At 46.7% G+C, this 24900-nt stretch overlaps 1 protein-coding gene across 1 annotated transcript in view; it reads left to right on the forward strand.

The window, feature by feature from the left end:
* Window positions 1–15216: 15216 nt before the first annotated feature.
* Window positions 15217–24900, forward strand: part of LOC139391069 (ATP-binding cassette, sub-family B (MDR/TAP), member 7) — a 65352-nt gene continuing 55668 nt past the window's right edge. Inside the window, exons 1-3 of the mRNA XM_071138564.1 lie at window positions 15217–15380; window positions 23343–23417; window positions 23506–23580. Of these exons, the coding sequence (XP_070994665.1) occupies window positions 15240–15380; window positions 23343–23417; window positions 23506–23580 (291 nt within the window). The 5' untranslated portion in view covers window positions 15217–15239. The remainder of the gene's footprint in view (window positions 15381–23342; window positions 23418–23505; window positions 23581–24900) is intronic.

A 24900-nucleotide genomic window follows, 5' to 3' on the forward strand; every position in this document is an offset into this window, starting at 1 on the left:
CACTCATCTAGAGCAGCGTCTGGAGGTGAACCACTCATCTAGAGCAGCGTCTGGAGGTGAACCACTCACCTAGAGCAGCGTCTGGACGTGGACCACTCATATCTAGAGCAGCGTCTGGAGGTGAACCACTCATATCTAGAGCAGCGTCTGGAGGTGAACCACTCATATCTAGAGCAGCGTCTGGAGGTGAACCACTCATCTAGAGCAGCGTCTGGAGGTGAACCACTCATATCTAGAGCAGCGTCTAGAGGTGAACCACTCATATCTAGAGCAGCGTCTAGAGGTGAACAACTCATCTAGAGCAGCATCTGGAGGTGAACCACTCATCTAGAGCAGCGTCTGGAGGTGAACCACTCACCTAGAGCAGCGTCTGGAGGTGAACCACTCATCTAGAGCAGCGTCTGGAGGTGAACCACTCATCTAGAGCAGCGTCTGGAGGTGAACCACTCACCTAGAGCAGCGTCTGGACGTGGACCACTCATATCTAGAGCAGCGTCTGGAGGTGAACCACTCATATCTAGAGCAGCGTCTGGAGGTGAACCACTCAGATCTAGAGCAGCGTCTGGGGGTGAACCACTCATCTAGAGCAGCGTCTGGAGGTGAACCACTCATATCTAGAGCAGCGTCTAGAGGTGAACCACTCATATCTAGAGCAGCGTCTAGAGGTGAACAACTCATCTAGAGCAGCATCTGGAGGTGAACCACTCATCTAGAGCAGCGTCTGGAGGTGAACCACTCACCTAGAGCAGCGTCTGGAGGTGAACCACTCATCTAGAGCAGCGTCTGGAGGTGAACCACTCATCTAGAGCAGCGTCTGGAGGTGAACCACTCACCTAGAGCAGCGTCTGGAGGTGAACCACTCACCTAGAGCAGCGTCTGGAGGTGAACCACTCATATCTAGAGCAGCGTCTGGAGGTGAACCACTCATATCTAGAGCAGCGTCTGGGGGTGAACCACTCATCTAGAGCAGCGTCTGGAGGTGAACCACTCATCTAGAGCAGCGTCTGGAGGTGAACCACTCATCTAGAGCAGCGTCTGGAGGTGAACCACTCACCTAGAGCAGCGTCTGGACGTGGACCACTCATATCTAGAGCAGCGTCTGGAGGTGAACCACTCATATCTAGAGCAGCGTCTGGAGGTGAACCACTCATATCTAGAGCAGCGTCTGGGGGTGAACCACTCATCTAGAGCAGCGTCTGGAGGTGAACCACTCATATCTAGAGCAGCGTCTAGAGGTGAACCACTCATATCTAGAGCAGCGTCTAGAGGTGAACAACTCATCTAGAGCAGCATCTGGAGGTGAACCACTCATCTAGAGCAGCGTCTGGAGGTGAACCACTCACCTAGAGCAGCGTCTGGAGGTGAACCACTCACCTAGAGCAGCGTCTGGAGGTGAACCACTCATATCTAGAGCAGCGTCTGGAGGTGAACCACTCATATCTAGAGCAGCGTCTGGAGGTGAACCACTCATATCTAGAGCAGCGTCTGGGGGTGAACCACTCATCTAGAGCAGCGTCTGGAGGTGAACCACTCATATCTAGAGCAGCGTCTAGAGGTGAACCACTCATATCTAGAGCAGCGTCTAGAGGTGAACAACTCATCTAGAGCAGCATCTGGAGGTGAACCACTCATCTAGAGCAGCGTCTGGAGGTGAACCACTCACCTAGAGCAGCGTCTGGAGATGAACCACTCATCTAGAGCAGCGTCTGGACGGGAACCACTCACCTAGAGCAGCGTCTGGAGGTGAACCACTCATATCTAGAGCAGCGTCTGGAGGTGAACCACTCATATCTAGAGCAGCGTCTAGAGGTGAACAACTCATCTAGAGCAGCATCTGGAGGTGAACCACTCATCTAGAGCAGCGTCTGGAGGTGAACCACTCACCTAGAGCAGCGTCTGGAGGTGAACCACTCACCTAGAGCAGCGTCTGGAGGTGAACCACTCATATCTAGAGCAGCGTCTGGAGGTGAACCACTCATATCTAGAGCAGCGTCTGGAGGTGAACCACTCATATCTAGAGCAGCGTCTGGGGGTGAACCACTCATCTAGAGCAGCGTCTGGAGGTGAACCACTCATATCTAGAGCAGCGTCTAGAGGTGAACCACTCATATCTAGAGCAGCGTCTAGAGGTGAACAACTCATCTAGAGCAGCATCTGGAGGTGAACCACTCATCTAGAGCAGCGTCTGCAGGTGAACCACTCACCTAGAGCAGCGTCTGGAGATTAACCACTCATCTAGAGCAGCGTCTGGAGGTGAACCACTCATCTAGAGCAGCATCTGGACGGGAACCACTCACCTAGAGCAGCGTCTGGAGGTGAACCACTCACCTAGAGCAGCGTCTGGAGGTGAACCACTCATATCTAGAGCAGCGTCTGGAGGTGAACCACTCATATCTAGAGCAGCGTCTGGAGGTGAACCACTCATATCTAGAGCAGCGTCTGGGGGTGAACCACTCATATCTAGAGCAGCGTCTGGGGGTGAACCACTCATCTAGAGCAGCGTCTGGAGGTGAACCACTCACCTAGAGCAGCGTCTGGAGGTGAACCACTCACCTAGAGCAGCGTCTGGAGGTGGACCACTCATTTAGAGCAGCGTCTGGAGGTGGACCACTCATCTAGAGCAGCGTCTGGATGTGGACCACTCATCTAGAGCAGCGTCTGGAGGTGAACCACTCATCTAGAGCAGCGTCTGGACGTGGACCACTCATCTAGAGCAGCGTCTGGAGGTGGACCACTCATCTAGAGCAGCGTCTGGAGGTGAACCACTCATCTAGAGCAGCGTCTGGACGTGGACCACTCATCTAGAGCAGCGTCTGGAGGTGAACCACTCATCTAGAGCAGCGTCTGGACGTGGACCACTCATCTAGAGCAGCGTCTGGAGGTGGACCACTCATCTAGAGCAGCGGCCCAAATGGCTCCCTTTTAGTGCACTATATAATGAATATAGTGCCATTCGGGACACAGCCAATCTTTTCCAGTCCTGTTAGCAAACCTATCAAACATTTAACAAAATACCAGCAATGTACTGTACCCACCAGTTCGTCATCTAGAACCTAATATCCTCCAGCCTCTAAGTGTCTGGTAGATAAGATAAGGGAAGTGGACGATCTTATGGCTTCTCATCGTGTGTGTGTGTGACACCAGTCCACCTCTGATTGGACAGCATTATAAAGGTGACACCAGTCCACCTCTGATTGGACAGCATTATAAAGGTGACACCAGTCCACCTCTGATTGGACAGCATTATAAAGGTGACACCAGTCCACCTCTGATTGGACAGCATTATAAAGGTGACACCAGTCCACCTCTGATTGGACAGCATTATAAAGGTGGCACCAGTCCACCTCTGATTGGACAGCATTATAAAGGTGACACCAGTCCACCTCTGATTGGACAGCATTATAAAGGTGGCACCAGTCCACCTCTGATTGGACAGCATTATAAAGGTGACACCAGTCCACCTCTGATTGGACAGCATTATAAAGTTGACACCAGTCCACCTCTGATTGGACAGCATTAGAAGGTGACACCAGTCCACCTCTGATTGGACAGCATTAGAAGGTGACACCAGTTCACCTATATAGATCTGTGTATATATCTGTTCATTGTGTATAAGATGGATCATTAGGGTATGTATATTTATATATCAGTCAAAAGTTTGGACACACCTACTCATTCAATGTGTTTTTCTTTATTTTGACTATTTTCTACAGAATAATAGTGAAGACATCAAAACTATGAAATTACACATATGGAATCATGTAGTAACCCAAAAAGTGTTAAACAAATCAAAATATAAATTTGACATTTGAGATTCTTCAAAGTAGCCACCCTTTGCCTTGATGACAGCTTTGTACACTCTTGGCATTCTCTCAACCAGCTTCATGAGGTAGTCACCTGGAATGCATTTCAATTAACAGGTGTGTCGGGGTGCTCTCCTTGTCCTTTTTGGTTTCCTCCATCTATCCCGGGGGGGGGGGGGGGGGGGGGGGGGGGGGTGGAGTCTAGCCCCACGCCCCCGGACCATGACTGTCCTTCTGATACATGTTTACCGTCAGAAACCTGTTTTCCTGGTCCTTATCGCTGTCCTCAAACATGTGGATTTGCCTTCCCTTGTAGAGAACTTTCTTTGTGGTATAGCTGAAATGCCTGTCTACAGCTGTACGCCAGGCAGTAGTGGGTCTGTGTAAAATAACAGGTTTGTAACAGTCCTGTTTTGTGACCAGTTGGCAAACAACGTTTATGAGTTCTCCCTCAGAATTCTGTGATTAAAGTTGTATCTCTCTCGCCGTCTCTATCTCCAGGGTGAATAGCTTTATTGGCATGGGAAAGGGCTTTATTGGCATGGGAAAGGGCTTTATTGGCATGGGAAACATATGTTAACATTGCCAAAGCAAGTGAAATAGATAATAAACAAAAGTGAAATAAACAATAAAAATGAGCAGTAAACATTACACTCACAGAAGTTCAAAAGAACAGAGACATTTCAAATGTCATATTATGTCTATATACAGTGTTGTAATGAAGTGCAAATAGTTAAAATAAAGGGAAAATAGAAATAAATAAATATGGGTTGTATTTACAATGGTGTTTGTTCTTCACTGGTTGCCCTTTTCTTGTGGCAACAGGTCACAAATCTTGCTGCTGTGATGTAACACTGGTATTTCACCCAGTAGCTATGGGAGTTTATCAAAATTGGGTTTATTTTCATATTCTCTCTCTCTCTCCAGGGTGAATAACTGTCTGTCTCTCTCTCTCTCCAGGGTGAATAACTGTCTGTCTCTCTCTCTCTCCAGGGTGAATAACTGTCTGTCTCTCTCTAGGGTGAATAACTGTCTGTCTCTCTCTCTCTCCAGGGTGAATAACTGTCTCTCTCTCTCTCCAGGGTGAATAACTGTCTCTCTCTCTCTCCAGGGTGAATAACTGTCTCTCTCTCTCTCTCTCCAGGGTGAATAACTGTCTGTCTCTCTCTAGGGTGAATAACTGTCTGCCTCTCTCTCTCTCCAGGGTGAATAACTGTCTCTCTCTCTCTCCAGGGTGAATAACTCTCTCTCTCTCTCTCTCTCTCTCTCTCTCTCCAGGGTGAATAACTGTCTGTCTCTCTCCACGGTGAATAACTCTGTCTCTCTCTCTCCAGGGTGAATAACTGTCTCTCTCTCTCTCCAGGGTGAATAACTGTCTGTCTCTCTCTCTCCAGGGTTAATAACTGTCTCTCTCTCTCCAGGGTCAAGAATACAGGAGACATGTTCTAGAGCCTACTCAGGGTCAGGAATACAGGAGGAATGTTCTAGAGCCGTCTCGGGGTCAGGAATACAGGAGGATTGTTCTAGAGACGTCTCGGGGTCAGGAATACAGGAGGAATGTTCTAGAACCTCCTCAGGGGTCAGGAATACAGGAGATGGTGTCTAAATCAGAGTAGAACATGACATGTAAAAACCCTTGAGGAGAAAACGTATCTTAAATGAGGATTAGTATTTTGCTGATTCGTATCTCTAATACATACTATGTGACAATGTTCACTGAGATCATATGCAAATACTCCACTAGATATTTATGGGGGTTATTAGTAAGAATTAAATCAATCAGTGAGGAGTTAACAGTCTTTTTCACATTTAGCCTTGTGGGTTTTGAGATCAATTGAGTCAGACTTAAAATCAATGCATACAGTATCCCCTTAAATGATGGCGCTGGAGGAGATGGCTGCCGTTTTAAGGTCCCCTAACCAATTGTGTTATTGTGTGTGTTTTTCTCGCTATTTGTAACTTATTTTGTCCATAATGTTTCTGCCGCCGTCTTTTATGACCGAAAAGAGCTTCTAGATATCAGGACAGCGATTCCTCACCTCGTACTGGAAGAAGATTTTTTCTTTAACGAGTCGGATGCAAAGGATTTACTTCAGACACCTGACTAGGCCCTTTTCCCCGTCATTCGCAGGAGAAAGAGAAGGAGATATTGGAGATGTAGGTCTGGGTGAGGGTCTGACGGCGAGTGGATAAACTGCCTTTACCATCGGTCCTATTAACCAACGTACAGTCATTGGATAATAGAATAGATGAACTACGACTATCCTACCAACGGACATTAAAAACATAGATAGATAGACTCTGGGGCCTTTCAGAACAGGTGTTTATATATACTGAGATCATGTGACAGATCATGTGACACTCAGACTGACGGCACACAGGTGGACTTTATGTAACTAATTAAGTGACTTCGTAACCTGATCTTATTTAGGGGCTTCAAAGCGAATACATATGCACTCACCACTTTTCCTTAATTCTTTATAATTTTTCAAAATGTTTTTTCATTTTTATTTCACTTAACCAATTTGAGCTATTTTGTGTATGTCCATTTCTATGAAATCCAAAAAAAAATCTATTTAAATTACAGGTTGTAATGCAACAAATAGGAAAAACGCCAAGGGGTGAATACTTTTCCAAGGCACTGTACATCTGTACAACAGCTGGTGCACGAAATCTAAGGAAGTAGGAAGGTTTTGCTCACCTGAGGTAGAGTATCTCATGATAAGCTGTAGACCACACTATTTGCCAAGAGAGTTTTCATCTAAATTCTTTGTAGCTGTCTATTTACCACCACAAAACGATGCTGGCACTAAGACCTCTCAATGAGCTGTATAAGGCCATAAGCAAACAGGAAAATGCTCATCCAGAAGTGGCGCTCATAGTGGCCGCGGACTTTAATGATAATAATGCAGGGAAATTTAAATCTGTTTTACCTCATTTCTACCAGCATATTAAATGAGCAACCAGAGGGAAAAAAACTCTAAACCACCTTTACTCCACACACACAGACACATACAAAGCTCTCTCTCACCCTCCATTTGTCAAATCTGACCATAATTCTATCCTCCTGATTCCTAACTAAAGCAGGAAGTACCAGTGACTCGGTCAATAAAAAAGTGGTTAGATAAAGCAGATATTAGGGTTAGGGTTGTTAAGCAACAGGGCTGTTTTGCTAGCACAGACTGGAATATGTTAGGGCTTGTGGCAGGGCTTGCAAACTATTACAGACTACAAAGGGAAGCACAGTCGCGAGCTGCCCAGTAACACGAGCGTACCAGACGAGATAAATTACTTCTATGCTCGCTTTGAGGCAAGTAACATTGAAACATGCATGAGAGCATCAGCTGTTCCGGAACAGCATCACGCTCTCTGTGTCCGGTGTGAGTAAAACCTTTAAACAGGTCAACATCCACAAGGCCACAGGGCCAGTCGGATTACCAGGACGTGTACTCCGAGGATGCGCTGACCAACTGCCATGTGTCTTCACTGACATTTTCAACCTCTCCCTGTCTGAGTCTGTAATACCAACATGTTTCAAGCAAACCACCATAGTCCCTGTGCCCAAGAACACTAAGGTAACTTGCCTAAATGACTACCGACCCATAGCTCTCACGTCTGTATCCATGAAGTGCTTTGAACGGCTGGTCATGGCTCACATCAACACGATTATCCCAGAAACCCTAGTCCCACTCCAATTTGCATACCGCCCCAACAGATCAACAGATGATGCAATCTCTATTGCACTCCACACTGCCCTTTCCCACCTGGACAAAAGGAACACCCATGTGAGAATGCTATACAGCTCAGTGTTCAACACCATAGTGCTCTCAAAGCTCATCATTAAGCTTAGGACCCTGGGACTAAACACCTCCCTCTGCAACTGGATCCTGGAATTACTGACGGGCCGCCCCCAGGTGGTAAGGATAGGTAACAACACATCCGCCCCGCTGATCCTCAACACGGGGGCCCCTCAGGGGTGTGTGCTTAGTCTCCTCCTGTGCTCCCTGTTCACTCATGACTGCATGGCCAGGCCAACACCATCATTAAGTTTGCTGACGACAGTGGTAGGCCTGATCACTGACAACGATGAGACATCCTATAGGGAGGAGGTCAGAGGCCTGGCAGTGTGGTGCCAGGACAACAACCTCTCCCTCAACATGATTAAGACAAAGGAAATTATTGTGGACTACAGGAAAAGGAGGACCTAGCATGCCCCCATTCTCATCGACGGGGCTGTAGTGGAACATGTTGAGAGCTTCAAGTTCCTTGGTGTCCACATCACCAACAAACTAATATAGTCCAAGCACACCAAGACAGTCGTGAAGAGGGCACGACAAACCTATTCCCCCTCAGGAAACTGAATAGATTTGGCATGGGTCCTAAGATCCTCAAATGGTTCTACAGCTGCACTATCGAGAGCATCCTGACTGGTTGCATCACTGTCTGGTACGGCAACTGCTCGAGCTCCGACCGCAAGGCACTACCGAGGGTAGTGCGTACGGCCCAGTACATCACTGGGGCCAAGCTTCCTGACATCCAGGACCTCTATACCAGGCAGTGTCAGTGGAACGCCCTAACGATTGTCAAAGAATCCAGCCACCCTAGTCATAGACTGTTCTCTCTGCTACCACACGGCAAGCCGTACCGGAGCGCCAAGTCTAGGTCCAAGAGGCTTCTAAACAGTTTCTACCCCAAGCCATAAGATTCCTGAACAGCTGATCAAATGGCTAGCCAGACTATTTGCATTGCCCTTTACACTTCTGCTACTCTCTGTTAGTATCTATGCATAGTCACTTCAATAACTCTACCTGCATGCTGTAACGTTCGTCGTTGGGATAAAGAGGAGAGGAGGACCAAGGTGCAGTGTGGTAAGTTATGCCTTTTAATGAAAACGAATACTCAAACAAACAACAAAAATGACAACCGAAACAGTTCTGTATGGTGAACATACACTACAGAAAATAATCACCCACAACTCAAAGGGGAAACCAGGCTACCTAAGTATGGTTCTCAATCAGGGACAACGATTGACAGCTGCCTCTAATTGAGAATCATACCAGGCCAAAAAAGGAACATAGACTGCCCACCCCACCCCAACCCACACCCTGACCATACTAAAACAAAGACAAAACAAAGGAACTAAGGTCAGAGCGTGACACATGCACATATTACCACAATTACCTCGACTAACCGGTGCCCCCCACATTGACTTTTTTAAACTGCATTGTTGGTTAGGTAAGTAAGCATTTTACTGTTGTATTTGGCGCATGTGACAAATAACATTTGATCTGATTTATCAAGCTTGTTAATTTGTTAGCTATCCAGCTGAGTGATCTAGCTTGTTAATTTGTTAGCTATCCAGCTGAGTGATCTAGCTTGTTAATTTGTTAGCTATCCAGCTGAGTGATCTAGCTTGTTAATTTGTTAGCTATCCAGCTGAGTGATCTAGCTTGTTAATTTGTTAGCTATCCAGCTGAGTGATCTAGCTTGTTAATTTGTTAGCTATCCAGCTGAGTGATCTAGCTTGTTAGCTATTGTCACACCCTGATCTGTTTAACCTGTGCTTGTCTCCAACCCCTCAAGGTATCCCCCATCTTCCCCTTTATCCCATGGGTACTTATACCTGTGTTCTCTGTTTGTCTGCTGCCAGTTCGTCTTGTTTGTCAAGTCAACCAGCGTTTTCTCAGCTCCTGTTTTCTCCCAGTCTCTCTTTTTCTGGCCCTCCTAGTTTTGACCCTTGCCTGTCCTGACTCTGAGCCCACCTGCCTGTCCTGACTCTGAGCCTGCCTGCCTGTCCTGACTCTGAGCCTGCCTGCCTGTCCTGACTCTGAGCCCACCTGCCTGCACCTGACCCTGAGCCCACCTGCCTGTCCTGACTCTGAGCCCACCTGCCTGCCCTTGACTCTGAGCCCACCTGCCTGCCCCTGACCCTGAGCCCACCTGCCTGCCCCTGACTCTGAGCCCACCTGCCTGCCCCTGACCCTGAGCCCACCTGCGTGCCCCTGACCCTGAGCCCACCTGCCTGCCCCTGACCCTGAGCCCACCTGCCTGCCCCTGACAATGAGCCCACCTGCCTGCCCCTGACTCTGAGCCCACCTGCCTGCCCCTGAGTCCACCTGCATGTCCTGACTCTGAGCCCACCTGCCTGTCCTGACTCTGAGCCCACCTACCTGCCCCTGACTCTGAGCCCACCTGCCTGCCCTGACTCTGAGCCCACCTGCCTGCCCTGACTCTGAGCCCACCTGCCTGCCCCTGACCCTGAGCCCACCTGCCTGCCCCTGACCCTGAGCCCACCTGCCTGCCCCTGACCCTGAGCCCACCTGCCTGCCCCTGACAATGAGCCCACCTGCCTGCCCCTGACTCTGAGCCCACCTGCCTGCCCCTGAGCCCACCTGCATGTCCTGACTCTGAGCCCACCTGCCTGTCCTGACTCTGAGCCCACCTACCTGCCCCTGACTCTGAGCCCACCTGCCTGCCCTGACTCTGAGCCCACCTGCCTGCCCTGACTCTGAGCCCACCTGCCTGCCCCTGACTCTGAGCCCACCTGCCTGCCCCTGACTCTGAGCCCACCTGCCTGCCCCTGACTCTGAGCCCACCTGCCTGCCCCTGACTCTGAGCCCACCTGCCTGACCCTGAGCCTGCCTGCCCCTGAGCCCACCTGCCTGCCCTGACTCTGAGCCCACCTGCCTGTCCTGACTCTGAGCCCACCTGCCTGCCCCTGCCCCTGAGCCCACCTGCCTGCCCTGACTCTGAGCCCACCTGCCTGCCCTGACTCTGAGCCCACCTGCCTGCCCTGACTCTGAGCCCACCTGCCTGCCCCTGACTCTGAGCCCACCTGCCTGCCCCTGACTCTGAGCCCACCTGCCTGCCCCTGACTCTGAGCCCACCTGCCTGCCCCTGACTCTGAGCCCACCTGCCTGACCCTGAGCCTGCCTGCCCCTGAGCCCACCTGCCTGCCCTGACTCTGAGCCCACCTGCCTGTCCTGACTCTGAGCCCACCTGCCTGCCCCTGCCCCTGAGCCCACCTGCCTGCCCTGACTCTGAGCCCACCTGCCTGTCCTGACTCTGAGCCCACCTGCATGTCCTGACTCTGAGCCCACCTGCCTGTCCTGACTCTGAGCCCACCTGCCTGTCCTGACTCTGAGCCCTCCTGCATGTCCTGACTCTGAGCCCACCTGCCTGTCCTGACTCTGAGCCCACCTGCCTGCCCCTGACTCTGAGCCCACCTGCCTGCCCTGACTCTGAGCCCACCTGCCTGCCCTGACTCTGAGCCCACCTGCCTGCCCCTGACTCTGAGCCCACCTGCCTGCCCCTGACTCTGAGCCCACCTGCCTGCCCCTGACTCTGAGCCCACCTGCCTGCCCCTGACTCTGAGCCCACCTGCCTGACCCTGAGCCTGCCTGCCCCTGAGCCCACCTGCCTGCCCTGACTCTGAGCCCACCTGCCTGTCCTGACTCTGAGCCCACCTGCCTGCCCCTGACTCTGAGCCCACCTGCCTGACTCTGACTCTGAGCCCACCTGCCTGCCCCTGACTCTGAGCCCACCTGCCTGCCCCTGAGCCCACCTGCCTGCCCCTGACTCTGAGCCCACCTGCCTGCCCCTGACTCTGAGCCCACCTGCCTGACCCTGAGCCTGCCTGCCCCTGAGCCCACCTGCCTGCCCTGACTCTGAGCCCACCTGCCTGTCCTGACTCTGACCCCACCTGCCTGCCCCTGCCCCTGAGCCCACCTGCCTGCCCTGACTCTGAGCCCACCTGCCTGTCCTGACTCTGAGCCCACCTGCATGTCCTGACTCTGAGCCCACCTGCCTGTCCTGACTCTGAGCCCACCTGCCTGTCCTGACTCTGAGCCCTCCTGCATGTCCTGACTCTGAGCCCACCTGCCTGTCCTGACTCTGAGCCCACCTGCCTGTCCTGACTCTGAGCCCACCTGCCTGCCCCTGACTCTGAGCCCACCTGCCTGCCCTGACTCTGAGCCCACCGGCCTGCCCCTGACTCTGAGCCCACCTGCCTGCCCCTGACTCTGAGCCCACCTGCCTGCCCCTGACTCTGAGCCCACCTGCCTGCCCCTGACTCTGAGCCCACCTGCCTGACCCTGAGCCTGCCTGCCCCTGAGCCCACCTGCCTGCCCTGACTCTGAGCCCACCTGCCTGTCCTGACTCTGAGCCCACCTGCCTGCCCCTGACTCTGAGCCCACCTGCCTGACTCTGACTCTGAGCCCACCTGCCTGCCCCTGACTCTGAGCCCACCTGCCTGCCCCTGAGCCCACCTGCCTGCCCCTGACTCTGAGCCCACCTGCCTGACTCTGACTCTGAGCCCACCTGCCTGCCCCTGACTCTGAGCCCACCTGCCTGCCCCTGAGCCCACCTGCCTGCCCCTGACCCTGAGCCCACCTGCCTGACCCTGAGCCAGCCTGCCCCTGACCCTGAGCCCACCTGCATGACCCTGAGCCCATCTGCCTGACCTGACCCTGAGCCCACCTGCCTGTCCTGACTCTGAGCCCACCTGCCTGTCCTGACTCTGAGCCCACCTGCCTGCCCCTGACTCTGAGCCCACCTGCCTGCCCCTGACTCTGAGCCCACCTGCCTGCCCCTGACTCTGAGCCCACCTGCCTGCCCCTGACTCTGAGCCCACCTGCCTGCCCCTGACCCTGAGCCCGCTTGCCGTCCTGTACCTTTGCCTCTATGCTGGATTATCGACCCCTGCCTGCCTTGAACTCTCGTTTGCCTGCCCCTGTTGCCGTAATAAACATTGTTACTTCAACAGTCTGCATTTGGGTCTTACCTGACACCTAATAGCTATCCAATTGAGTTATCAAGCTTGTTAACTTGTTAGTTTGTTAGCTATCAAGCCTTTTAGCTATCCAGTTGGGCTATCAAAGCTTGTTAGTGTAACAGGGTTATATTGGTGATTCCCCTTGCCACTTTCTTGTTAAGCCAATGGGTTTTTGGTTTTAGTTTTGTCTTGCCTTCACCTACTCAACATGGCATCTTATTGGCTGGTTTGCGTAGCTCCCTTACGAGGGAGGATGTTTCAGTTAGAATCGTCCCAGTGAACAAGCACCAAACCAGCGGTAAGTTGTTGGTTGCAAAGCACTGTACGTCAAAAGTGATTTTTATACTCCCAAGTGATTTAAATTTATATCAATTTGTTTGTAAATGTTATTCGAACATCACACATAAGATGCAGCGTTTTTTTGAGAATATTTGTTGTGCATTTTGTTCTAGAGAATTCCAGCTAATCCTAGCTAGCAACTTAGTGTGTCTGGTGGGGGGGTTCGTATAGTTTGTACAGTGCGTGAGTGCAGAGTTGGATGGTGAGCCGTGCATTGCATGACGTGCAATTTTGTGCTGTTCCTATCAGAATAAATCTCCATGACTGGTGCTACAAGTTGGAGTTTGTGTCGATGATTGATTGTACACAACGCAAGCAGAGTACTGTTACAATAGCTATCCAGTTGAGTTATCAAGCTTGTTAGCTATCCAGTTATCTTCTTGGGGTGGAATGAGACAGGAGGAGAGTAGGGGTCAGGGGGTAGGGGTCAGGGAGTAGGATGTAGGGGTCAGTACCTGTAGGACAAGGTTTCCATTTTAATTGACAGGATATTTGATAAATGTACAGGACCTATATGGAATGGGTGCTTAACCTGATTAGGGAATCCACCGTCAGTGCACAGAATGAAATCACATTTGCATTATGGTTATTCATATTAACAGAACATGCAAGTCGAGGATGCAACGATGTGGGGTCCTTCTTACTGAATTCTGATCTGCACTTTGAAGATGTTAGAATACCTGTCCACATTTACTTTCCCTCAACCAACAAGATAACTAACGAACAGCAAAATCACTAGCCTGTCAATCCACTACAGTTAAAAAGTTTAGGCTACCTTTTCTATATGACAGCTTGTTGAGAAAGAAACAGCCTAAACAGACTCTGGGACAGTTGTGGGCCGATAGATCCCAAATTCATCCAACCAGTAGGAGGATAGAAGGAATAGAAGGATAACCATGACCAGTCAAACATGTATTTCCATCAACTGATATTTCCATCAGTGTAGAGGCTATAAGGCATTATGTCCATCAGTCTAGAGGCTATAAGGCATTATGTCCATCAGTGTAGAGGCTATAAGGCATTATGTCCATCAGTCTAGAGGCTATAAAGCATTATGTCCATCAGTCTAGAGGCTATAAAGCATTATGTCAGTGTTGGAGTGTTCCCCTGGCTATCTGTACATTTTAAAAACAAGAAAATGGTGCCATCTGCTTTGCTTAATAAAATACATTTTTAATGATTTATACTTTTACTTTTGATACATAAATATATTTTACATACTACATTTACGTTTGATACTTAAGTATATTTAGAACCAAATACTTTTAGACTTTTACCCAAGTATTATTTTACTGGGTGACTTTCACTTTTACTTTAGTAACTTTCCATCAATACTTTTACTGAAGAATGTTTAGAAATCTTATCAATCACAAGAGTAAAACCTATATTCCAAGCTGAACAACGAAATAAACGTTGTGTTATTTAATTAGGTATATAATGACCAAATGTTGCGAAATAGCCACATAGATGGCTATTATGATTTTATTCCTTTAAAAAAGGAATGAATGGCGAACGGGGCAAACGTTCGCTCTAATCGGAAATAATGTCACCAAAGATTTTAATAACGAAGAGACCCCAGCCCCTCGTTTCAAATGGGAACAAATGAGTCACAGTGGGCAGAACAGGCAAGATCCTATTGGCGCGTTCTGGCACGCATGCGCATATTTCCGTTAGGGAACGCCTACTCTGTGAAGTGCTTGTGTCCAATAACAACATTTCTCTTTGCACTCCTTCGAAACAACGCCATTTTGTATTTCATTTTTAATGCAAAGAGTAAAGTCTACAAAACCTAGTCCACTCTGTTCGTAATAAATTATAGTTTTGGGAACAGAACATTTTATTAACATCAAATATATAATCGATGAGAAATTTTGCAGAAATTTCAACCAAGTCCATCTCGGTCCAGCGTCTCCCAATGCCTGCATCTGGGCTTCCTTTTTAAATGTATTTATATTTTTATTACCAATGTAGAAATGTCTGTATACTTAGTCTCCTCCTGTACAATAAGTACATAAATAGACAATGATATCATATGCTAGGGGGTACAACAAATTATAGATTATACAAATACCTTAAAAGAAACACACATATTGATTGTTTTAACAGCTTATTAGAAGAATGTATAATGGTCTTAATGTACTGCTAGAATTCCTTCACGGAAGAGTGTTTTTATTTTATTTGTGAATTTACCATTTATGAAAACAACTGGGCTTCCTCCGCGGTAACGCCAAGCGGATGCTTCACATTTATACATCCGGTGAAATATTGATCTCATTGCTGTGACGTAACGTCGTTGACTATGGAACCCGCCTTCCTCTGGCAAGATGGCGCCGCTGGTGGTACAGCTGAAATGTGGACTCCACTTGCAAAGACAAACATTTACTACTTTACTCCAACATACAAGTTCGTATCATATTTGGAGAGGAGGTAACACACCGAATGGGAAGCAACAGACGACTTATTTGGTGAGTATTAACCTGGAGAGGGGAGGAAGGATACTGCTCTTAGACAAGTGTCCATCATAATGTTATAAAGTTAGCTAGTTTGGGGTGACTGGGTGTTAAGTTGTATTAGTCAGAAAGTTAACCAAGTTTGTGGTGCGTTGTTTCACAAGATTGCCATGGCTGTCGATGTTTGGCTTCAAGTTGAGATTAAAGTGAAAGTGATTTCGACATTAACTAGTTTAAGTTACTTGGATAACATCCCATAAGTAGCTATGGTTAGCTGGCTGGGTTGTGGTCACCTAGGTATGTCAATTGTGGGGCAGAAACTCTAATCCAGAGCGATTTACTTGCTGTAGGGCACATCGGTTGTTTTCCTTACCCAGTCGGCTCGGGGATTCGAACCAGAAACCTTTCGCTTACTTGCTCGTAGCCGCTACCCTACCTGCCTACTTCAGAACTGACAAAGTACAGCGTGTCAGTGCACAGTCTGTCTGATATGACTGCGCATCCCACCCGTGGACTAACTGATAATAGCTGCACGTGACAGACACCATGGGCTTATTAATTAGACCGGTTTTTGTTGCCAAACGTTTCTTAAACGGAAGCGAACGAAATGGACAGGGACCTACCGGGAATTTGTCCAATAAACTGTTTGGACTAATGATTACACCCCAGGTTGTAAGCCAGCTAGTACTACTGGTACGATGACATGCTTTACTCACTGTTGTTGAGCAACACTGTCACTGTGGTGAAATAACGGTTCAATTGCATTGATCCTGGATATTCTGGCACATAGCTAGCTCTTGATGCCTACAATCTTCTCTTAAAGGCTGTACAAATGTTTTCCACCATGAACACTGTCTCAATGTGTTCCTGACACCTGGAATGGGTTGGTTTAGCCCATGATCATGGACTCTCAGGCCCATAAATCATTGGATGAAGGCGTCTTCTGAATGGGGAGTTTTGTTAAGATGCCTGACGCTCGGTCTGAACATGAACGTGTCTCGGTTTTGGACGCATTAGGGTCCTTATCTTTCAGCCAGAAATCATAAAGGTTAAATGAATACACTCCATGTTAGGGTTCCCACACGGCCATATCTCCATGTTAGCGTGCTGATTTACGGAGACGAGGCGACCGACCACCTGTGCCAATTAGCTATCTAGCTCAACACCTGTGTGTAAACGTAATTTGGGAAGCGTAGCGGAAGTGTAGTTTCAGCGGATGGAGTCACCCATAGCTGTATGTATCTGTGCAAAACTGCTACAGTAACTTTCTCAGTCATTATTCACAATTCATTCATGATTATCCGTATTTAGAAAGTCTATTCGTATACTACGTTATTTACCATTCCTATTGGGCACAAAATATCCTGAAACTCAATCCAAACAAATAGCAAATACATCCAACAAATTTGTCACGAGCTTGATGTAGTCATTGCATGCTATGAATATGGAATGCAATACTTCTTACTACTTTAATACACAAGTGAATTTGTCCCAATACTTTTGGTTCTCTAAAATGGACTATGTACATGTACTACTATTGTACTGTACAGAAATGCTGTAATTTGCAAACCGTTCACCCGATATGGATGAAAATACTCACAAATTAAAGCTGACAGTCTTGACTTGAATCTCATTGTCATTGTATCATTTCAAATCCGAAGTGCTGGAATACAGAGCCAAAACAACAAAATGTGTCACTGTACCAATACTGTTGGCGCTCACTGTATAGGACCAAACATCCTATTTGGACTAAACTTTTTTTTCTAACAATGAGTAAGAAATGATGAATACAAAGAAAGTGTCAAAATACACCTGCAAAATGTCACCCATCTCTTTGCATAGCCCACCACATGGCCAGTTTCCTCAACCCCAACTGGATGGATCCATAAAGAATTACTTTGGGAATAAATAAAACTGAATTAAAAAAAATAATAATACTTGAATAGAGGCTAATTGAAGGCATACAATTGTTGCTTCCTGAAACACCCAAATAATACATTAGAGGCAGTAGCCTTCCAGCGTGGAGCAAACTATTCAGCACCGTTTCACACTGCTTTGAGACAAGCCTCTTGATAAATCAATGTCAGAGATTTATTTTCACCGAATCTCCATTTGGATTCTGGTTGTAGAAATGTTAGCTATGCTGAGGTGAGTGCTGCTCATGACCATCTTGTCTAGTAGGCTTGTTTATTATCACCGATCTGAACATTTAGACAGCGTGTTATGTAGTTTAACGAGTCCATTAGTTTGATCTTCACTCGCTGTTGCTTAGTAACCTACTCTTTACCAGAAGCCTGTGTCTGAATCCATGTGATTTTAGTTTTTTATTGAATCTCCGTTTGTATATTTGGATAATTCTCTGGCAGAGAAAATAGGGTAAGAGGAGGTGGTATATCTCTTCATTTGCCCATCTGTCACTGATCAGAAATATTTAGCGTGCTATAATGTAGCCTAAATCAAGTGGTCACCTGTCACTGATTTAAAAATATATATATGTTTTTTATGACAGCGGTTCCACACATTGCCGCAATGAAAGTTGTGTGGGAAAAAAAAAATGAAAAGCTGAAATGTTTTGAGTCAATCAGTATCAACCCCTTATGGCAAGCCTAATAAGTTCAGGAGTAAACGTTTGCTTAACTACTCACATAAGTTGCATGGACTCACTCCGTGTGCAATAATAGTGTTTAACATAATGTTTGAATGACTGACTCATTGCAAAGAAGGGCATCGATGGGTATAAATAAAGAGTAGACATTGAATATCCCTTTGAGCCTGAAGTTAATTATGCTTTGGATGGTGTGTCAATGCGCCCAGTCACTACAAAGATACAGGTGTCCGTCCTTAGCTAGTTCCCGGAGAGGAAGGAAATCGCTCAGGAACTTCACCATGAGACCCATGGTCACTTTAAAACAGTTAGAGTTTGTTGTGACAGGAGACAAATATGGATAGATCAGTTACTCCACAATACTAGCCAAATTGACAATGAAAAGAAGGAAGTCTGTACAGAATAAAAATATTCCAAAACATGCCTCCTGTTTGCAAACGAGGCACTAAAATTATACTGCAAAATATGTGGCAAAGCGATTCACTTTTTGCCCTGAATACAAAGTATTATGTTTGAGGTAAATCCAATACAACATGTTACTGAGTACCACTCTCCATATTGTCAAGCATAGCTGAATGGCGCACAAAATCCTACAGGAAATCCTGGTTCAGTCTGCTTTCCACCAGACACTGGGAGACGAATTCACCTTTCAGCAGGACAAGAACACAAGGCCAAATCTACACTGTAGTGTTAACCAAGAAGACTGTTACTGAATTTATAGTTTTGACTTAAATGTAAATGGTTGCCTAGCAATGATCAACAACTAGTTTAATAGATAAAATATAAAATGTTAATTAATTAATGAATATTAATGTTCAAGCAACGTCAGCACAAGAACTGTTCGTCGGGAGCTTCATGAAAGGGGTTTCCATGGCCGAGAACAAGCCTGAGACCAATGCCAAGCGTCAGCTGGTGTAAATCTCACCGGACTCTGGAGCAGTGGAAACGGGTTCTCTGGAGTGATGAATCACGCTTCACCATCTGGCAGTCCGACAGACTAATCTAGGTTTGGTGAAGGGAAATCTCAAAGCTACAGCATACAATGACATCGTAGACGATTCTGTGCTTCCAACTTTGTGGCAACAGTTTGGGGAATGACAATACCCCTGTGCACAAAGTGAAGGCCAAATGACAAACCATTGCTGTATGGTGTGGGAGAATTTGACTGGACTGCACAGAGCCCTGACCTCAACCCTATCGAACACCTTTGGGATGAGTTGGAATGCTTACTGTGAGCCAGACCTAATCGCCCAACCTCACTAATGCTTTTGTACAGTTACCCCCTATATATGGCCTCCACATTGACTCTGTACCGACCCCCTGTATATAGCCTCCACATTGACTCTGTACTGGTACCCTCTGTATATAGCCTCCACATTGACTCTGTACTGGTACCCTCTGTATATAGCCTCCACATTGACTCTGTACCGGTACCCCCTGTATATAGCCTCCACATTGACTCTGTACCGACCCCCTGTATATAGCCTCCACATTGACTCTGTACTGGTACCCTCTGTATATAGCCTCCACATTGACTCTGTACCGGTACCCCCTGTATATAGCCTCCACATTGACTCTGTACTGGTACCCTCTGTATATAGCCTCCACATTGACTCTGTACCAGTACCCCCTGTATATAGCCTCCACATTGACCCTGTACCGGTACCCCCTGTATATAGCCTCCACATTGACCCTGTACTGGTACCCCCTGTATATAGCCTCCACATTGACCCTGTACTGGTACCCCCTGTATATAGCCTCCACATTGACCCTGTACTGGTACCCCCTGTATATAGCCTCCACATTGACTCTGTACCGTAATACCCTGTATATAGCCTCCACATTGACCCTGTACCGGTACCCCCTGTATATAGCCTCCACATTGACCCTGTACTGGTACCCCCTGTATATAGCCTCCACATTGACTCTGTACCGTAATACCCTGTATATAGCCTCCACATTGACCCTGTACCGGTACCCCCTGTATATAGCCTCCACATTGACTCTGTACTGGTACCCCCTGTATATAGCTTCCACATTGACCCTGTACCGGTACCCCCTGTATATAGCCTCCACATTGACCCTGTACCGGTACCCCCTGTATATAGCCTCCACATTGACCCTGTACCGGTACCCCCTGTATATAGCCTCCACATTGACCCTGTACCGGTATCAAATCATCAAATCAAATTTATTTATATAGCCCTTCGCACATCAGCTGATATCTCAAAGTGCTGTACAGAAACCCAGCCTAAAACCCCAAACAGCAAGCAATGCAGGTGTAGAAGCACGCCCTGGTACCCCCTGTATATAGCCTCCACATTGACTCTGTACCGTAATACCCTGTATATAGCCTCCTCATTGACCCTGTACCGGTACCCCCTGTATATAGCCTCCACATTGACCCTGTACCGGTACCCCCTGTATATAGCCTCCACATTGACCCTGTACCGGTACCCCATATATATAGCCTCCACATTGTCTCTGTACCGTAATACCCTGTATACAGCCTCCACCTTGACCCTGTACCGTTCGTTACCCCCTGTATATCGTCTCCACATTGACTCCGTACCGTAATACCCTGTATATAGCCTCCACATTGACTCTGTACCGTAATACCCTGTATATAGTCTCCACATTGACTCTGTACCGTAATACCCTGTATATAGCCTCCACATTGACTCTGTACCATAATACCCTGTATATAGCCTCCACATTGACTCTGTACCGGTACCCCCTGTATATAGCCTCCACATTGACTCTGTACCATAATACCCTGTATATAGCCTCCACATTGACTCTGTACCATAATACCCTGTATATAGCCTCCACATTGACTCTGTACCGGTACCCCCTGTATATAGCCTCCACATTGACTCTGTACCATAATACCCTGTATATAGCCTCCACATTGACTCTGTACCGGTACCCCCTGTATATAGCCTCCACATTGACTCTGTACCATAATACCCTGTATATAGCCTCCACATTGACTCTGTACCGTAATACCCTGTATATAGTCTCCACATTGACTCTGTACCGTAATACCCTGTATATAGCCTCCACATTGACTCTGTACCGTAATACCCTGTATATAGCCTCCACATTGACTCTGTACCGGTACCCCCTGTATATAGCCTCCACATTGACTCTGTACCATAATACCCTGTATATAGCCTCCACATTGACTCTGTACCATAATACCCTGTATATAGCCTCCACATTGACTCTGTACCGGTACCCCCTGTATATAGCCTCCACATTGACTCTGTACCATAATACCCTGTATATAGCCTCCACATTGACTCTGTACCGGTACCCCCTGTATATAGCCTCCACATTGACTCTGTACCATAATACCCTGTATATAGCCTCCACATTGACTCTGTACCGTAATACCCTGTATATAGTCTCCACCTTGTTATTTTACTGCTGTTCTCAATTACTTGTCAATTTAATTTTTTATAATCTGTATTTTTTGAAGCTGCATTGGTGGTTAGCTGCCCATAAGTAAGCATTTACCTGTAAGGGAAAGAGCCTGTTTGCAACGCATGTGCCTAATACAATTTGATTTGAACAATGGGCCTTCTACGCCTTCAGAGGATTTATAAAATAATGATTTAAAATAATAATAATAATGATCTCATTTAACCTCTGTCAATTTATGTTGGAAAGAAAAGGTTTAACACTGAAGAGAAAAAAAAGATCCAATCAAGATTTTTCTTTGCTGGTCTCTGGGGAGATAAATCTAGCTAGCTAAGTCAGCCATTGGCTAGGCCATCAGAAGTTAGATAAAGGCATCTGTCATTCATCTGTATATGGGGCAACATTTGGTTGCCTGATACACCTGATACCGATAACTGGGGTTGCGCATTTTGGGGAATATTCAGAGTTGGGAATTAATGGAGATATATGCAAATTAATATTAATTCCATTTAAATGTAGATGTTTTTTGCATTGGATATATTTACCATATCATATGGAGACAAACATTTTACCTTAATTTGCAATTATGTCTACTTATGTTAAGTCCTTCCAATAGAAATAAAACTATTTAGTTACGAATTGAACATTCGTTGACTTCACATGAGATGATTTCAATGAACAACAGAAGGGAATATTGAATGATCCCCAATGATCAATCGCCTCTTCCAAAAACATATTCAACATCTGTAAAATGATAGTCCAGAAACCAAAGCTTTAGTTGTCTTCCTCTCAGGCTTCCATGTCTTCTCCCTGGACCTCCTCAATGTCCACCTCTTGAACATCAGACTCTGAGGCCTCATCTTCACTGTCACTTTGCAACCTTGTTGAGGTTGGCTCATTGTCAGGCTCAAAAAGCCTCAAATTTGCCCGGATGGCCACCAATTTTTCAACCCTGGTATTGGTCAGCCTGTTGCATGCTTTGGTGTGTGTGTGTGTGTGTGTGTGTTCCCAAACAACGACCAGTTGCGCTTTGAGGCGGCTGATGTTGGTGGGGTTTGGAGGATGATGGAGGCAACAGGGGAAACAGCCTCCGATCCACAAAGTCCCTTCAACCAGGTGGCTGATGAGATATGTTGGCATGTCTGCCATATTGCATCCCAAAGCCCTTGCTTGGAAGTGTACTTCGCCAGACTGCCAAGAACCTTGCCCTCATCCAGGCCAAGGTGGCAAGACACAGTAGTGATGACATCATAGGCCTTGTTGATCTCTGCACCAGACAGGATGCTCTTGCCATGATTCTTGGGGTCCAACATGTCTGCTGCGGTGTGTATGGGCTTCAGGCAGTGGTCTTCACACCTTTTGATGTATTTCAGAACTGCAGTTTCCTCTGATTGGAGCAACAGTGACGTGGGCAGGGCAGTATGGATTTATTATCTTACATCTGCAAGCAGGGTCTGAACATCAGACAGGATGGCATTGTCTCCCTCAATCTGTGCAATGGCTACTGCTATAGGTTTAAGGTTAAGTAAAAAAAAAACTTCTGATTCCAGGGGGACCATGAGCTGTTGCTGTCGATAAGGTGCCTGATTCATCATTTTCACCTCGAATAGAAGTAGAGGGACTTTTGTCAGAGGTTGCTTGTTGTGAACGCTGAGGGAACTTTATGCACTTGGCCAGATGATTCTGCATCTTTGTTGCATTCTTCACATATGATTTGGCACAGTATTTGCAAATGTACACAGCGTTTCCTTCTATATTATCTGCAGTGAAATGTCTCCACACATCAGATCGTGCCCGTGCCTTTTCTGAAGAAAAATGAGTAAAAAAACAACAAATACAATTCCATGTATCATGACCTGTAAATGTTTATGGAAACAAGCTCCTCCCCTCTGTTCTCCTCCCCTCTCCTCTGTTCTCCTCTTCTCCTCTGTTCTCCTGTTCTTTAGCTGAGCCCCAACCTGAGGACAGCCTCATGGACAGTCAACAGAAGTGACAACAGACGTATACTGGAGGCTGCAAAGGTACGTTCGATTTGTTATTGGAGCCTATGCCATTTATGATATCAGAAATGATTACGTTTGAATGTGAACTGTGTGTGCTTGCTCACAGCATTTGCAGGTGACCGAGAGGACATGTTGGCACGGAAATGCAGGTGGAAGGCTAAACGCAGACCCCAAAAATGTGGTAAGAAAACAAATAGTACTTCCAACTGTTCTATAACAGAAGCATGTTATGTTTTATTAGCGCCATGATCAGCATGTAAACAGAGAGAGAAGGGGATCACTCATTTGTTCCTAACTCCGTTCTGTACGGAAAGACTCACCTTTACTCTCATAGGCAACTGACTGTTAATTCATACCACTACTAGACCAGCAACAACTGACTGTTAATTCATACCACTACTAGACCAGCAACAACTGACTGTTAATTCATACCACCACTACTAGACCGGCAACAACTGACTGTTAATTCATACCACTACTAGACCAGCAACAACTGACTGTTAATTCATACCACTACTAGACCAGCAACAACTGACTGTTAATTCATACCACTACTAGACCAGCAACAACTGACTGTTAATTCATACCACTACTAGACCAGCAACAACTGACTGTTAATTCATACCACTACTAGACCAGCAACAACTGACTGTTAATTCATACCACCACTAGACCAGCAACAACTGACTGTTAATTCATACCACCACTACTAGACCAGCAACAACTGACTGTTAATTCATACCACCACCACTAGACCAGCAACAACTGACTGTGTTAATTCATACCACTACTAGACCAGCAACAACTGACTGTGTTAATTCATACCTCCACTACTAGACCAGCAACAACTGACTGTGTTCATTCATACCTCCACTACTAGACCAGCAACAACTGACTGTGTTAATTCATACCTCCACTACTAGACCAGCAACAACTGACTGTGTTAATTCATACCTCCACTACTAGACCAGCAACAACTGACTGTGTTAATTCATATCACCACTACTAGACCAGCAACAACTGACTGTGTTAATTCATACCACCACCACTAGACCAGCAACAACTGACTGTGTTAATTCATACCACCACTACTAGACCGGCAACAACTGACTGTGTTGAAAGTGCAGTATACAGCAATCACTCCACCATTTCCTGTTTGCTAAAATTCTAATAGACCACCTAAGTTATAGTTTGTGCCAAAACAAGCAGTTGTTGTGTAGAGAATCATCGAAGCCGCTGTGAAATGTATTTTCCATATATAAATAATGTATTTTCAGTTTGAAGCTGATGTACAAAACTGAAAGTGAAAGCTACATAAACTTGAACGGGAAGCATAGAAAGAGCTCACGTAGAACAGATCTACCACTTCTTAGACTGGCTTTCAATGAGTGATAGATCTATAACACATAGAACAGATCTACCACTTCTTAGACTGGCTTTCAATGAGTGATAGATCTATAACACATTTCTATGTGAAGTTGGTCAGCAATCTACACACAAT

Source organism: Oncorhynchus clarkii, chromosome 31 (assembly GCF_045791955.1).
Source record: "Oncorhynchus clarkii lewisi isolate Uvic-CL-2024 chromosome 31, UVic_Ocla_1.0, whole genome shotgun sequence".
Lineage (NCBI taxonomy): Eukaryota > Metazoa > Chordata > Actinopteri > Salmoniformes > Salmonidae > Oncorhynchus > Oncorhynchus clarkii.